This window comes from Aythya fuligula, chromosome 2 (genome assembly GCF_009819795.1).
Source record: "Aythya fuligula isolate bAytFul2 chromosome 2, bAytFul2.pri, whole genome shotgun sequence".
In the NCBI taxonomy this organism is placed as follows: Eukaryota; Metazoa; Chordata; class Aves; order Anseriformes; family Anatidae; genus Aythya; species Aythya fuligula.
Genome location: NC_045560.1, coordinates 10,106,130 through 10,122,614, shown reverse-complemented (window position 1 = coordinate 10,122,614; position 16,485 = coordinate 10,106,130). Strand labels below are relative to the sequence as shown.

The 16,485-nt window shown below is 36.0% G+C and overlaps 1 protein-coding gene across 1 annotated transcript in view; it reads left to right on the top strand.

Annotated features, from left to right (window-relative positions):
• Positions 1-16,485, top strand: part of PTPRN2 (protein tyrosine phosphatase receptor type N2) — a gene marked incomplete at its 5' end in the record, with an annotated part of 646,773 nt that overhangs the window by 279,519 nt on the left and 350,769 nt on the right. The window contains one exon of the mRNA XM_032183394.1: positions 15,310-15,389. Coding sequence (XP_032039285.1) covers positions 15,310-15,389 — 80 coding nt within the window. The remainder of the gene's footprint in view (positions 1-15,309; positions 15,390-16,485) is intronic.

Genomic DNA, 16,485 nt, shown 5'->3' with positions numbered 1-16,485 from the left:
GCTTTTTGGATTTGTTCTTCCATCATCATCCATTATTGGAAAACTGTATTTACTTGAAGGCTCTGGTTACCTTCTGAATGGCCTCATGTAGAGGGGTTTCAGGAAAGACTTGATGTCATGGTTATTCCTTATCCATCTTTGACATATTGAAGGATGAAAATGAGACCTCTCAGGAAATATTTTATTTTATTAGCTTTCTTTTTTCTCAGAGATTCATAAAAAAAAAAAAAAAAAAAAAGTATTAATAAGCTCGAGACCAAAGATTTATAGAGGAAATGGGAAAATAAACTATTTTAGTTGGAACTCTGACCTGAGCATGAACTTGGATTAAAATTTTCAACTCTCTTAGTCTTCCAGGAATTCTCAAAAGGAAGAGACAATATAGGGCTGAAAATTTTAGACTATTCCAAAGATTTCAGATTAAAGTAATTTTAATGGGAACCAGAGTTCTCATTAATTTCAGAGTACAAACAAAGCAATCATATTCAATAGTAATAGCGTAAGAAGAACTGAGGACAGAGGATGAGTTATTTTAAAATGTTAAGTTCTTTTAAAGTTCTTTAAATTCTCAAATAAAATGTTCTTGTCCTTTTCTCTGGAAAAAAAAAAGAAAAGTGATTTAAAATGTACTGCTTTGCAAATACATTACTGCATTTACTTAGTTTTGTCTGCAAATATCTTTCATTCTTCCCTATATATATATATTTACTTTTTTCATTTGCCTTGGAGTTTGGCTAAATGAACAGTAGCTTTTGCCATGGGTTTTTACCGATTCCCGTGTTAGTTCTTGATTTTAGTTTATACATGGTAGTAATCAGCTTATCTTATCTTCTCTTTCACAATCCTGCCAGTTTTAACCGATGGCCTGCAATTCACAGTGTAGCCTCAGGCTTGGCTCCCAGAGCGTTCAGTCCACTTCTACAGTTGGTTTGTTGTCAAGTTTGCATTGATATAAACTTTGCTCACCCTGTGAAGCAGATGATTGGGAATAGATTTGGAGAATACATAATTAGAAATACTTCAACATTGAAGAAAAGATCCAACATGCTAGCTGTCACTTTTGGATACAGCCTGAATCTTTATGGAAGTAATAGTTATGCTTAATATGTTTTGTTAATGGTTATGTAGCTGTCAAATAAATTCCATTATTTCTTATTACATCATTAGAGACCATTAAAAGGATATTAGCATGCTGATGTAATTATGCAAGCAGACGTAAAATGACTATAGTTATGATTTTAAAATCTAATTATGGGTGTCCAATGCCTCTGGTGATTGATTGTTGGACTGGTATCATGGATTGAAGTCAGATGGGTGGTAGTACTAGGAGAGTTTGTATTTATTTAAAAAATAATTTTACCGCTGCAATCTGCAACATTGACCTTCTTCCTGTAATTACAGTTCTTCACACATTATAGAAAAAACTTACAAACATAAGAGATTGTCAACAGAAGTCCAAATATAATAAAACTACTTAAATCTGGTAGCTCAACTGTGAAGGTAGTGGAAATCAAAGACACTGGGTTAGAACATATATGACTTCTTTGGGTTCTCAGAGAAATACAAATCATTGTTATGCTCTTATGTAAAGTTCTTATACTTGAGATATTTACTGTGAACATTGCTAATGGGAGGGGTTCAGCTCAATTTAGCTGAATACCTTTACATAGAAAGAAAGCACATGACATTCAGATGTCATAGTATTTCAGACTGTATATCCTACCATTCTCAGCATTCTCAGCCTCCAGCTAAAAGTGAAATTTTCTGCTGAATATTTCATCCTTTGATGGATGTTGCAGTAATACTGTATTATTTTTCTTTTCCTTATTATTTCTCTCTTAAGACTTATATGATTTTCCCTATTGTTATTGAAGATCTCTTACTGTCCATGTCTCTATTTTCCAATCTTGTTCTACTGTTTTGGCTTCCTCCATCCATACATCTTAATGGACAGTACTCAAAGAACTGTCCTTCCAGGAGAGGTGATAACTTGACAAAGTGTGCCATAATTTTTCAATGGAAAACCTGTAGTAGAACATCCTGTATTCCTTCCATAAAAACATTAATATTTATCTGCTACCATTGTTTTGGAGTGTAACAGTAATTGTCTGTATGAGCATATAATCTATGTATGTAATTTTGGGGATGAACAGGATGCTTATGCTAAATTTCAAGTGCTAATGTAAATAGATTTTGAAAGATCATTCTAATTATCTAATATGAACTGGATTGCAAAGACATAAAATTTAACCAATATATTCCTTATCATGTACAGTTTGCATGTGTGTCAAGGCAAATGTATGTCAATCCATATCCAAGGCGAAGTTAAGAAAACCCCTCACCAAGCTTTTAGTGTCTAAAGCTCAAACTCAGAAGCCTCAAGCTGGTTGTTCGGCTTTCACCTGATTGTTTCCCCCATCCACACTGAGACTAGAGATGAACTCAGTGTTTTAGCTGAATAGTGTATTCCATGAAAAATGAAAATTCAGGTTAACTGAAGCTATGTATGAAAACTATATGGAAGCTTAAGCTGGCAAACACCTTTCAAAATTTCTAGCAGCCACAGCAGTGTGGTTTGACATTTTGAAAGTAAAATGCTATAATTTTTCAGTTCAAGGTAATGACTCATTTCAAAATTTAATTATGTTTGGCTTATAAGGCAAATGCAAAATAAACAAAAACATTGATTTCCGACTGAACTCAAGTGATTGTTTTGTTTGTTGTGTTTTTTTTTTTTCAGCTGACCAAAAATACCAGTCTTTCAATAATCACTAATTATGATATAGCCTTGAAATACTTTTTTTTTTTTTTTTTTTTTTTTTAGCAGACCTCTGTCTTACTCCATATGCAGGAAATAAAATGCTCAGTTAATGAGCAGATCTTCAGTGTTCCATTTTATCCTCATTGTTCAATGTGTGGCTTCAGGCTTTATTTACTGCACATTATTCAAATCCTGCTCTGAGGTCAGAAAACCCATTTCTGCTCGTTGTTTTTTGTTCTGTTTTGGTTGGTTGGTTGGTTGGTTTGGTTTGTTTTCCTACGGTGCTTTTCACAAGACTATCAAAACATTTGACTAACATAAATTGATACACTTAGCTCACACGAGATATGGTGTATTATAAGGACCATACAGAGCTGGCATTTATGCATGAAAAGATTAATGTCATAGTATCTACTAATTCAAGGTGTCCAGTCCAATGGCTTTGAGTGTGGTTTATACAGCCTCTTCTGTGAAGATCTTCACACGTTGAGACACAAGTCCCGTTGCCTTCAGTTACCATTCTAAGTGCTCAGCAGTCCCAGAAGTCAGCTGTCAATTTAGACAATGCTACCTGCTTCCATAAAAAAAATATGCCTGAAATGACCTGGCTTCAAATGAACTGAATCTGAATCTGAATCTGAATCTGAATCTGAAGCAGAACTGGATGGTACCAGCAGAATTCAAGATAATGATAGACCTTTATGTCCTTGTAGTAACATGCCTGGTTTGCAAAATATTACCTGAGGTCTGCCAGCAATGACATTGAGGCCCCTTGAAATATATATATATTTTTTTTATCTAGCACTTGACCACCATTCATTAGGAATATTATTGGAAAACAACATAGAACAACAACAGCAACGACAACAACAACAAAACACCACTTTGAAGAGAAAAGCTGCATCTGTAGATACAAAATAAGTCAAGACTGATTTTTCCTTTTATACTCTGGCATGTCCTTAGCATCAACTATGTTTCTAAGTATTCTATATAAGCAGTGATCTAACAAAAGATTGAATTTGGGTCGTCATCATGAGGGCAGATGTGAACACATTCTTGATATACTTAAAATCTGTTTCCAAGTAGTGTGATTAGAAACACTTTCCACTATTCAAAGAAAAGGTCTCACATAGCCAAACAGTACCTATCTTTATCTTTGTTCTTAGGAAGGTCTGGAACGGTTGGGCTGGAATAATACAATCTGAAAAGCCAGCGAACCATCCCTGTAAAAAGAACTTGGACTGAGGAAGGTCTTTGAAAATCAAACTAAGTGGTGAAAGTTCGGAAAAGCTTTAAATGTGTTCAAATCAGAAGTGTTGAGTAGGCACACTGATGAGTGGAGCTCCCAGCCTCACCTATTATGAACATGTGCATTGGCTGTAGTGTCCTAATTGTGCTGTATAGGTTTTGTTCATTGTTTGTCATATTTTTCTAACACCTGAAAAACTCAATCAGCCAGTTAATCATATTCAGTCATCCAGAACCTAAACACTGGAACGGTACTTGGTATTTTCACTTCATCATGCTGATGGATTATGACATTTGGTATATGTACACTCTAAATGTGAACATCTCAGGAAATTGTCGGTAGCTTAAGAGGCAGGATAGTGTGATGGAGGCTTATTTAACCTGGTGATCTGTAGTGGGACAGGCAGTACAATGTCTTCTTCAGTTTCTTTCTCTTTTGGTATCAACCTGTAACATGTAAACTTCACTCTACTGTGGAAGCGCAATTATTCATTTTTCCATGATTAAGTATGATTAATTTTTTCCTTTTTCTTGGACACCTGTGGGTGAATCTTCTTGCAAAGATTTTTTTTTTTTTTTCCCTAGATTGGCAGATTCTGCCATCTATAGCATTTAGATTTACTACTGAGAGAAATTTTCAAAATATTGTGCTTTTAAAGAAAAAACATACAGTCCATGCTGTTCTCCTTAGGGTGCTATAATATGCAGCACCATTGCCTAGGAATAGGTTGAATTTTTATCTGCATTGCATTGCATTTACTGTCCGGATATTAAGCAACATTTTTATTCCAGTTTGAACTCTACTATGCTTGGTTTCAATAAACAAATACCTTTCAAAAAAGTTGAAAAATATTTGTCATCTATTCCTTGATTTTAAATAGCAAACCAACAGACTAAGGCTATTTGGCATAATCTTGTTTAAAATGTTATAAAAGCATAACTCAGAAATAATGGTACCACTTTTATTCAAACTTGACTTCTTCTACAGATTTAATGAGTCTGGAAAACAAATTTTCTGAAAAATGTACTGCTGTAACTCATTGCATGCAGGCTTTTATAAGAAATTACATTGTGTTTTCTGGTACATATTGTCTTATTTGACAACTAATTTATAATATAAAGATGCATCAATTTTTAAAGAAATTAGGGTAAGGAAACAAAAATAAGGTGGAAGTTTCAACTCTGCATTCCTTTACTTAAAAATGAGTGATTTCTCAGCCTTAGCAATACATTAGTCTTGTGGATTTTTCCCCTGAGGTATAATATATTTTGTGTGCTTTTCTTTAATAAATGTGCATATAACCAAGATCATTTTGCCTTCTCCACTGTAACTTTCCTGCTAGAAAAATATAAAAATATATTAAAATAACAAGAAGGACTTTGGCCTGCAGCATTTTATGAATTCTAGGTGACAAAATAGAAAGACCATAAAAATCTACAGAGACTCTTATAAATAAAAATGTAGTAAGTTTGGCTTTCCATTACAACATTTAATCTAATTAAATATGAGGATTTGTACCTTTGTAATCAAAAGGAGAATGAAATCCCATGTTATAGATACAGATCCATGTACTCATAGGTCTCTACTCAAGAGAAGATTTTTTATGGATAAGTGAGCTTCTAAAATTTATCAATTTTTAACCTCTTCTTTCTCTTCTTTCTCTCTATATTACTGTCTGTACATCATAACCATTTTTTAAACAAAATTAAATTCCATAATATAATATGCTATGGTGGATAAACTGCTTTGTCTGAAGCAAGACACTGAATATGTGCCATTCCGTTGAATTTATATAACATTTCACATATTAACATGTAATTATTTCCATTCTACAGATGGGTAAATTGAAACTCAAGACAGTTTTCTTGATATTCCCCCAAATGGTACAGAACTTGATGACAGATATGAGAATAGAAACATAGAACTGTGATTCTCACTCTTGAACTAAAACTTGCTTTACAAATAGCACAACCAATATTAGAAATGGAAAAAGATTATCATGTAGGGAAACTGGTTATATATATTTTTAAGAAAAGATTCTTTGAAAGATTTGTTTAAAAGTATAATTCATTAAAAATATATGAAATGAAGAAATATACAAATTATGACTTTCTTGATCCTCTCTCCCTTGGCTTCTTGATCTCCTTTTCTCTCTCCTTTTCTCATTTTCTCTCTCTCCATTACCTTATGGATGGGTAGGTTAATAAAATAAATATTACAGACCTGCTGGCCATGTTGAATAGATAAATCATTCTTTTTCACATTTTCTATTTAACACCTAGCCAGTAAATATTTTGTATCCAAACCCATGAGCTGCAGCACAACCTACCTAGAAAGAGTTTGTATTCCCAAGAAATCATAAATGCAGTGGGAACAAATGCACTTTTGCAGGTGTGACTGAAAGATCCCAATAATTTCCCCTTGAAGTGCCTCCTTTGTAAAGGAAGTAGGTTGATGCCAAATGTCTCTCTTTCACAGCTGGTGGAGGAATCCCAAGATCAAATCTTCTAGGTGGTCTTCTCAGAACTAAAGGAGAAGCCAACAGGTTCTTGAGAGGGCAAGCAGTAGGACACAGTAGCACTCTAGCTCAAAGTTTCAAAGATTTTTAAATTGAGGCTGTAGTAAAGTTTGTTTTCTTTGGTCTTCTGTTGTGCTGTCTAATCAATCAAAGAAATTTGTGGCCTATCAGGCTCCTATTGAAGTTAAAAGGGTCTATTGCTTAAAAGGGTCTTATAAAAAAGATGGAGAAAGACTCTTTATGCGGGTAGATAGTGACGGTACAAGGGGGAATGGTCTTAAACTAAAAGAGGATAGATTTAGATTAGACATTAGGAGGAAGTTCTTCACTGTAAGGGTAGTGAAGCACTGGCACAGGTTTCCCAGAAATGTTGTGGATGCCCCATCCCTGGAGGTGTTCAAGGCCAGGCTGGATGGGGCCCTGGCCAACCTGATCTAGTGGGTGGCATCCCTGCCTATGGCAGGGGGGTTGGAGATAAATGATCTTTAAGGTCGCTTCTAACCCAAGCCATTCTATGATACTACGAACAAAAGTCACTTGTGCAAACTCAGGGCAGGGAGACTATCAGTACAGAAGACAGATTTTACATGTGAGTTCAAGATACCATTAACACAGGTGTGCTAAAGATAAGTGGGCCTGATGTCAGCAAAATACATTGAAAACCTAAGACTGCTGCATACTAGCCAGACCACCAAAAGGTATAATGAATGGAAGTATAAATAGAATACAATTATATATATAATTTTTAATCACATAAATTTATTATTATTTAGCTTAACCAGTGGAGGGTGAAAAAAAAAATCACTGTACATTCAAGCAGTATTTTTAGATCATTTTCCCACTCTCGAAGGGTCCAAACAGTCTTTTCCTGTAAAAAAATATAGCACTTGTATGTTTTGTTCCTTTAAATACTGTAATTAAGAACCTTATTTGCATTGCGGGCAAAGCTGGCAACTTTCATGTACTCAGCGTGGTGAAAGTGTCAAATTTCATGGTTTGTGACAGATTAATAGAAAAATTATTTTAAAACTCTGCAAATTATTCATAGATCTTGAGTAATCATCAGAGGTTGCATTTTGTGAAGAATAAAAATAGGAAAAACTGAGTATAGCTTCAATCTCTAAATTGAGTGTTGTCCATTTTTTAAATCATTTAAATTGTCAGCTTAGCAAAAAATCTTCACCTTAGATGAACTGAATTGTAAAATCTTTAAAATACCCCTTCATCATTGTTTGCATTGTAAATGAGCATTCATGTATTTAGAAAAAAAAATGATTTGAAAAAATTGAAGCCAGGCAAAAATGCCAGGAGTTCTGCATGGAGGAGCAATGAGCTCCTAGACAAATGCAAACACAAGCAGGAAGCCTAAAGAAGCAAAGAGAATGTTGTGGTTTAACCCTGGCAGGCAGCTGAGCACCACACAGCAGCTAGCTCACTCTCCCCATGTGGGATGTGGGAGAGAATTGGAAAGGTAGAAGTGTGAGAACTCATGGGTTGAGATAAAGGCATTTTACTAGGTAAAACAAAAGCTGTGTGTGCAATCAAAGCAAAACAAGGAATGATCACCACTTGCCATCAGCAGACAGCATTCAGCCACCTCCAGGAAAGGAGATCATCATATACAATGATTTCTTGGGAAGACAAATGGCAGCACTCTGAACATCCTCCCCCTTCCTCCTTTTTTCCCCCATCTTTTATTGCTGAACATGATGCTACATGGTATGGGACATCATCCCTTTGGCCAGTTTAGGTCAGCTGTCTTGGCTGTGTCCCCTCCCAATCTCTAGTGCACCCCCAGCCTCCTCGCTGGCAGGGCAACACGAGAAGCTGAAAAGTCCTTGGCTCTGTGTGAACGCTGCTCTGCAAGAACTAAAAATATCAGTGAATTATCAGCACTGTTTTTATCAAAACTCCAAAACACAGCATGAGAATCAGTGAGATCAGTGCAGCAGGGTGACTTCATGGAGAATAATTTCAGGGGAAGAGAAGAGGGCAGTACAAGGTGTCCAGATAATTACCTGATTTATGACAGCTGTACATGTATATGGAGCTTACAGAGGTAAATCTGAGCTGCAACCATCAAATCCAGCCATAAGTTTTGTTTCCATGTAGTTACATTTGCAAGATGTGATTGCTTGGAAACTGTCAATCTATCTGATCTTTCTAATCTGTCTGCTGAATCCACCACACCCAGCTGCATTGTTTATATTATTCTGCTGAAATGTAATTGATAATACAAAGTCATCCACTAACTGGTGAATTGGTAAGAACAGCAATTAGTGTCTTTACTGTAGCAGAGATTTTGCTTTTTCTTCTTTAGTACTTGGCCATTGTCAGGTGTTGATACAACATAATCTTCTTTAACTTTCTCTCTCTATGCTAGCTGCAAGTTGAATACAAGAAAATATTTCCATATTTCTGCAGACAGTGTTGCAAATGCATACTTAGAATATGATGATATAAATATGAATAGTTAAGAAAATGTATTTGAGGCAATAATGCAGCATGTTGTGGAACACTGTGCCATTCTGCAGTTTAAGAGTTTCCATCTCCAAGAACTGGCAAGACACAAGAAGCTCAATTAGCTGTAATAGGAAAAATTTTTTTAATTGATCGTTGTCTGTAACACACGTGCATAATATATACATGTAAGCAGAAATGTGAGAATAGATATGGCTGTATATTGACTTTTGATCCATTCAGAAAGAAAATTAGGCAAACTTTTTAAAAGTAAAGGTATTAAAGATGAGGGTGTTTTTTTTTTAATTTTAATTTTAATTTTTATTTTTATTTTTTTTTTAGTAATATATCTAGGTGATGATCAATATATGCTAGTCAACAGTTCGGGGAAGTTATTTTGTAGAATACATTCTTCACAGGTTTTAACAATACATTCTTCACAATACATTCTTCACTGGTTTCTGGAATGTTTGAGCTTTAGTCAGTACCTGCTTACATAATATAAATAGAATGTGAAGCAATGATCCACAAAATAAATGTTGGTCAAAAGTTCTGGTCAAAAATATCGGCGAGACCTGAATCAAGTGACTGATGAGATTATAGCTAGATTGAATAACAGAAGGAGCCCAAAATAGCATGAGTACACTTTTTAATCCTTCTGTGTATTATATAAGGATGACCAGCTGCACTGCTCTGCCTTTGCCTTGCTCTGTAAATCATGTTATTCAAACATACTGTATTACGAAAGTGCCTCTGTTAATCATGAGCTTTTTTCTGTCAATCTGATTTGACATAAATATGTTTATAACCAATATGTGAAGTATGTAACCCACTTACACAAGTGTGACCATTTTAATTTTTCCAAAATTGAGAAGGTGAAAAGGAGGTTTTGGTGCAATATAAACAATGGACATAAAACTTCAAATTCCTAAACACGGGAAGCACAGAAATGTGTACACGTTGCAAGTCATTAGTTCAAGCCCACCAAACATTTCCTGAGACAATTACCTTTGCTGCTATAAAATTTACTTTGCACAAGCCTCTGGAGCATTACTAATTGCTTTTCTTAACCCCCAGAGATTAAAGGATTTTGAAATGAACATATAGACAAGTGGTGACTCTAATTTCAAATCTAAGCTTTATTAAGGCAAGCTCTGTTTTACGAAATAGGGTCATTAAGAGAATGTTTAATGTTGACAGTATCCAATCCTGATCCCCTCATCTTACTCCAATCTTGAGAAATAGCACTCTGCCTGTATTTTTTAAAAATCTGGTGCAATCTCAACTCATTTCCATCTGGCATCAGCTCTATGTCTCATCTTCAAGAATACACATAACCATGTTGGCACTTGTTTCTCAAATCCTTTTCCACTAGGGGGTATGATAGACTGTGACTGTATTTCACAGTAAACCTTTCATATGATATTGTAGTACACACACATGAGGGAGAAGAATGGGCATGCAAAGCGTGGTACATAATTTATGGAGATTCAAACCCTGTCATTCATAAATATAATTATAACCAAAGGCTTGAAAGTAATACGGACCTTGCCATATTGATCATGCTCCAGCTCTGTTTATTCAGACCATTCATTTCCTGACAGACAAAATAGAATAAGAATGTTGTTAGTCTGTAAAACAATTAAATAAAAGAAATACTTCTATTTCACACAAAGAATATTGTTTATTTCTGTACATGTTGTGCACCCTCCCACCTTCAGATGGGAAATATAAACCCAAGGGGAGGGAATATTATTAAATCAGCAATCAACCTTCAAGTCATTTTGGTATAAACACTGTAATTATTTCATCTCTAGTAAACAGAATATAAGACAACAGCACATAAGGGTGACAATTTGCAATATGCTTTGAATGTCTTTGTTAAAAAAAAACTATTATGGCTGAAGGCGACATTATTGAAATTAAAAAAAAAAAAAAGCAGAAGTTGTGACAGCCAACAGAGGGGCTAATTAGTCAGTAAATTTCAAGTAATAAATTTAGCAGGTCATTGCAACAGACATTACGTTTTGCACAGGGAAAAGTCACCATTTATTGGCCTTGGCAACAGAGTTGCTTACCTTTATTCAAAAATAAATCATAAAATGGTATTCTGAAAAAAAAAAAAAAAAAAAAAAAAAAAAAAAAAAAAAGGTAGGTATGGTTATAATAATATAGTCCAAATACCTTCTAAACTCACGATCTTATTTAGGTGTGTTTCAGTTCATTTATGTCAGTACAGTCAACTACACATTTATATAGGTGTAACTGTAGTAACATACACCTTGTTTGGAAAAAAAAGAAGTTAAACAAAAAATGTAATATAAAATATTGTCTTTCTAGATTAAAGGTGCTGCTACCTAACACTTTTAATCTCTTGGTTAGAGCAGAAGAAACATTACATCACGTGTATTAGATTTAGTTTACGTTTCAGGTGTGTTTTACATTTGCAGTTGCTTTCCTGAGCACGGCTGGCTGAGCACTGGCGTGATGTTGCCTGCCACTGAGCAGGGACACACCAGCCTTGATTTGTGGCAGTGGTTTGTTTGCAATTCATCTGGTCATAAACGCTAGTGTGCACTTCAGCAAGCCTCGGTATTTAGAGTGATGTAAAGACAACTGCCATTAATATTAGCTAGGCTGCAGAGGGTTTGACAGCTGCATGAGAAAGCAGTCTTGCCTATCTAACGTAAAGTTCCTGGTTAGGAGGTACCAGGGGTGCATTTTGTACAGCTTTGAACCCTCTCTCAGGCAGGTTTACCATCTTGTTAAAGAGTCTTTTTGAAAAATATTTTGCAGTCAAATAATTACTGGTTTTGTTTAAATGTTCTCGTCCAACACATAATGAACAATGAGGAATTCCCCAGAGGGCATCTATTGTTATTGAAATGTTTATTTATTGAGTGCTTTTGCCAGAAGCCCCCCATGAGAAAAATCTCATTTTATGAGCTCCTCAAGCAGTCAGTTCCCAAAACATCTAGCAGAAATGCAATTTTGGCCAAACAATCTCAAGGTCTTTTGTTTACTTTTAAATAATCATCAGAATGCCAATATGTAAAAAGTTGTGACAGGAGCTGCTTTATTTTCTATATTTTGCAAATATTCTTAGTGAAGTTGGGCTTATGTTGTGCTTGAGTAATTCCTTATACCTTATATTCCTTATTATCCCTCTCAAGATTGTAAGAATGGGCATTTGGAATGATTCTGATTCCTTCTTTCCCACAAAAAAAAAGATGGTTATTAACTAATATCTTCCCTGTCCCATAAGGAATTTTTATCCCACCCTGTTTTTCCTCTCTTTGCCTACATTCTCTCCATAAGCACATAAGGAGCATTGCCAGTGCCTGTGGCAGTACTTACATGGGCAGACTTCATCTACACTGGGTCCTGGTGTGCTCCTGGCTTACCCAGGTGGAGTTACTGGAGAATTGTAATGGTCCCTGGAGCTGCAGCATCAGGGCTTGCTTGTCCAAAATCCCTGCTGGAGCTGGATATGTGAAAGGATCCAGTTGTAATCTGTATGATTTTAATGATGCTGCTAAGTGTATAGCTGCAGTGAGCTGCAGTGCACAACTGAGGAATGAATGAGATCTGGACCAGAGACAGAAGCAAAAAACTCAGGCAATTGGAGGAGCAGAGGAAACATTTTGTGTCTTTGCAGATAAAGCCATCATGCTTGAAAGCTGGCATCAATTCCAGGCTCTTGACTGTAATGGAATATGTGGTATAGCTTTCACATGTTCAGGTTTGGGGCCCTCAGCACTAGAAAGATGTGGACCTGTTTGAGTGGGTCCAGAGGAGGGTCACAAAGATGCTCAGAGGGCTGGAGCACCTCTCCTATGAAGACGTGCTGAGGGAGTTGGAGTTGTTCAGCCTGGAGAGGCGAATGCCCCAGGGAGACCTTACAGTGGCCTGCCAGTACCTGAACGGGGCCTACAGGAAAGCTGGGAAGGGACTCTTTCTCAGGGGGTGTGGTGACAGAACAAGGAGTAAGAGCTTTAAACTAAAACAGGGTAGGTTTAGATTAGACATTAGGAGGAAATTCTTCACTCAGAGGGTGGTGAGGCCCTGGCCCAGGCTGCCCAGAGTAGCTGTGGCTGCCCCATCCCTGGCAGTGCCCATGGCCAGGTTGGATGGGGCTGGGGGCAGCCTGGGCTGGTGGAAGGGGGCCCTGCCCATGGCAGGGGGTGGGATTTAGATGGTCTTTAAGGTCCCTTCCAACCCTAACCATCCTGTGATTTTGTGATTCTATGATAATTTGGAAGGAATATCTGAAGTTGTTTGTTTACACAGTCCTTGTCATGGGACAGCTGTGTACTGGGTTGTTGCCTGCTTTTATTTGAAGCAGATTGCTAATTACACTCTAAGTGTCTGAACAGCCAGAGAGGAATCATCATTTCTCTTGGGCTGGGAATACAGAAAGAAGGACAGTGAAAGGCTGGTTATATTCAGTGCATGGTATCATAAGACTCCCAGGTGTCTGTTGTGGTTGATTGTCTTAGTTAGATTGTCTTAGATTGTGTTAGTAATGGAATCGGGGAATGGCCTGAATTTTTTAAAGAAGTTTATGTATCTTAAGTAAGATATACTTTGCAATTGTTGAGTATTATAGCTGAACGTACTATTTAAATGATGCTGACAAATGCTTTATAATTATCTAACATTATTAAAATACATTTCTTGCACATTAATGACTTGACATCTGGAGTGTCCTTCAGCAATATAATCTCTGCTTTATTTTTCTCCCACCCAGAAGAGTATTTAAAGAAAAATGATTGATTAATGACAGTTCCTGTTAACTGTGGAATAGAATGTGCACAGGACAAGCTCTGCCAGTAAAAGATTCAAAGGATGCTCCTTAGTATTACTTTGAATCCTTCTGTGACCTCAAAGCCAAGTCTTACAATCAATAATAGTTTTCTTCAGCCTAAAATTTAAAAAGTTTAAAGGTATTGCTGTCTAGGATATATGTGATGCAATTAAGTGCACTTCATTAACTGCTCTCAGTTGTATGAGTTCAAAATACAAATGCAGAATGGTAGTAAAAGAATAATTTAATACTTCATTTCAAGCCCTGCAGCAAAAATATTTTTCAACTTCTTCTATGTAGCAATTTTTCAGATTTCATTCTCTCATAAGCCACAGCTATAGTAGGTCAAAGCATTTTACATGTATGGCTCCTGCCAATGTGCTTAACCACTGAAACACATGAAGCAGGTATTATTCATAGTATAAATGTAATTCTTCTCACTGATTGTGTGAGTAATAAAAACTAAGGCACTCACACAAAACACGGTATGCATGTAAACATTTAACACATGCCAGTTTTCTTGTTTGTTCAGCCCTTGAACTGTGCTCCTCTGAATTTATATTATATTTTCTACTGTGGCTTATTAACTGGAAATTTTCTTTAAAATACTTTTACTATAGTTTTGTGTGTACATTTTTCTTACGATTTTCATATATATGTACTTTAGCATAATATGACAACTGAAAGTTCTTTATTCCTTTCATCAGATGTGCATATAGGTTGGATATTATTGGGATGGGTGGAGAATGAATGCAACATTACGTATATGGATTTATTTTTCTGCAAAAACACACAATGAACATTTTTTTGAAACCCTGAATACCTTACTATGCCATTCTTCATCTAGTTAATTAGTACTGTGCTCTGTAATGCCTCATAGGTTTTTAAGCCATAAAAGACCATCAGGCTACACCAAAAAAGTTCACCACAGAGTTCCATCACTTCTCTTTATAAATTGTCCAAATAGATTATTACGTCTATTGTTATAAGTTAAGTAATTTTTGCCGTCTTTCCAAATCAGACATTTGGATCAGATACATCCAAAGTCTTTTCTCCAAATATGTTCTTGTAGAGCATGATCAAGATAAATATTCTGACTCTCTTTATTGTCTCTCTGACTGAGATTCATAACAAGCTTGAGTGAAGGTTAGGCAAATAAAATTTGAAGCTTTATGTAATCTTTAGGTGTTGAATTCCAGTGATGTTCTGTGGTGTTCTGGAGAGAATAACAATTTCTGTGCCTCTATTTTGCCATTTTTGTAATGGGAATAGTATTTACAGGAATGTTTTGAAGTTTAGTTAATGTCACTGAAATTCTTTCAGAAAGGCACAAGACAAGATACACACAAACTTCCACAAGAGGTATATAAATGTATGCAAATGTAGCTAATGAAGCAAAAGGAAGAGGGCTAAATGGTGTCTTAATAGTTTCTCCTTAAAAACCTATTTTGAAAAGGAATATTATGCTATGTCTCTTGATTATGAGTCTTACATTTTTTAATAATCTCTTCTAGCGTGCTGGGACCAGCTGTGACCTTCAGAGTGCACTCAAACCTCCAAAACATTTCAACTGCAGATATTGCCAAAGCAGCAGGTAAGAGTCCTTATCCTCCATTCCCAAACTGGCCTTCCACTCTTCAGTTTAGAGGACTGTAGTCAGACAACATGGATGGAGGCAGCACACTTTCCCAGGAAGATTGGCGTTTAGGGAGAGTGGCTGAGGGGTGAGTGGCACATATGGGAAAATGAAGTGTAACGTCTCTGAGTCAATTAAAACTGCCTGAGACTTCATTGTTTGTAGAGGAAATGGATTAAGTACAGACATGGAGACACAGCTTAGCATGGTGAAAAACTCTTCAGTGTTGTCATGACCTCAGAAAAACAGATTAGATATTTGCAAATGAGAATTTAATACCCTTGCTTTTCTGATACTTTGTTCCAGGAAACAAAAACGGTATTACATGTTAGCCTTAATTTCTGGATCAAAAGACGGTACCTTTGTTGGTGTGCGGTTTAGGCAATTTCCATGACCCGTTAATCTTGAGAGTAAACATTGTATATCTGGAGCTAAACTGCTTCTGAATAAATACTGCTGTTCTATGTACTGCTCTTGGCTTCTTATCAATTTGGCTACTAACAGTATTATGGAGGAGCTGTTGACTGAAAGAAATCATTTCTGCAAAGTAACTGAATTGATAAATGATTTCAAATTACCCAATTGATAGGTTTTAAAAATTACGAATAAACAAGTTACAATGTTGCTTGCAAATAGGAATAAAAGAAGTTCATTTAAATAAACATTGGGAGCCCCAAACTGTCCATTAACAACTCCTGCTTCCTTATGGATGAATTCAGCTGTAGAAGGAACTGGGGTAGTTCCAGTGCCAGAACCATTCTTTGTGCGGGGCTCTGGAGGATCTGTCTCAATGTGTTGAGGGGTATGAAATTAGGGTATGAAAAACAGTCAAATGAATGTGTAGAGGTTACCAACACCATAAAGTATCCACTCCGGTTTTAAGTAGCACAAGGACAAAATGGTTAAGCACTGGTAGTGTGAAACTCTTCACTTTGAAATTTCTTGTTAACTGGTGAGTAGAGTAACAAACTAACTTTTAAGTAGATTTAACATGAAAAAAAAATAATAAAAGAAAAAAAAATATCAAAATTAGGAAATTACAATAAATTATTGA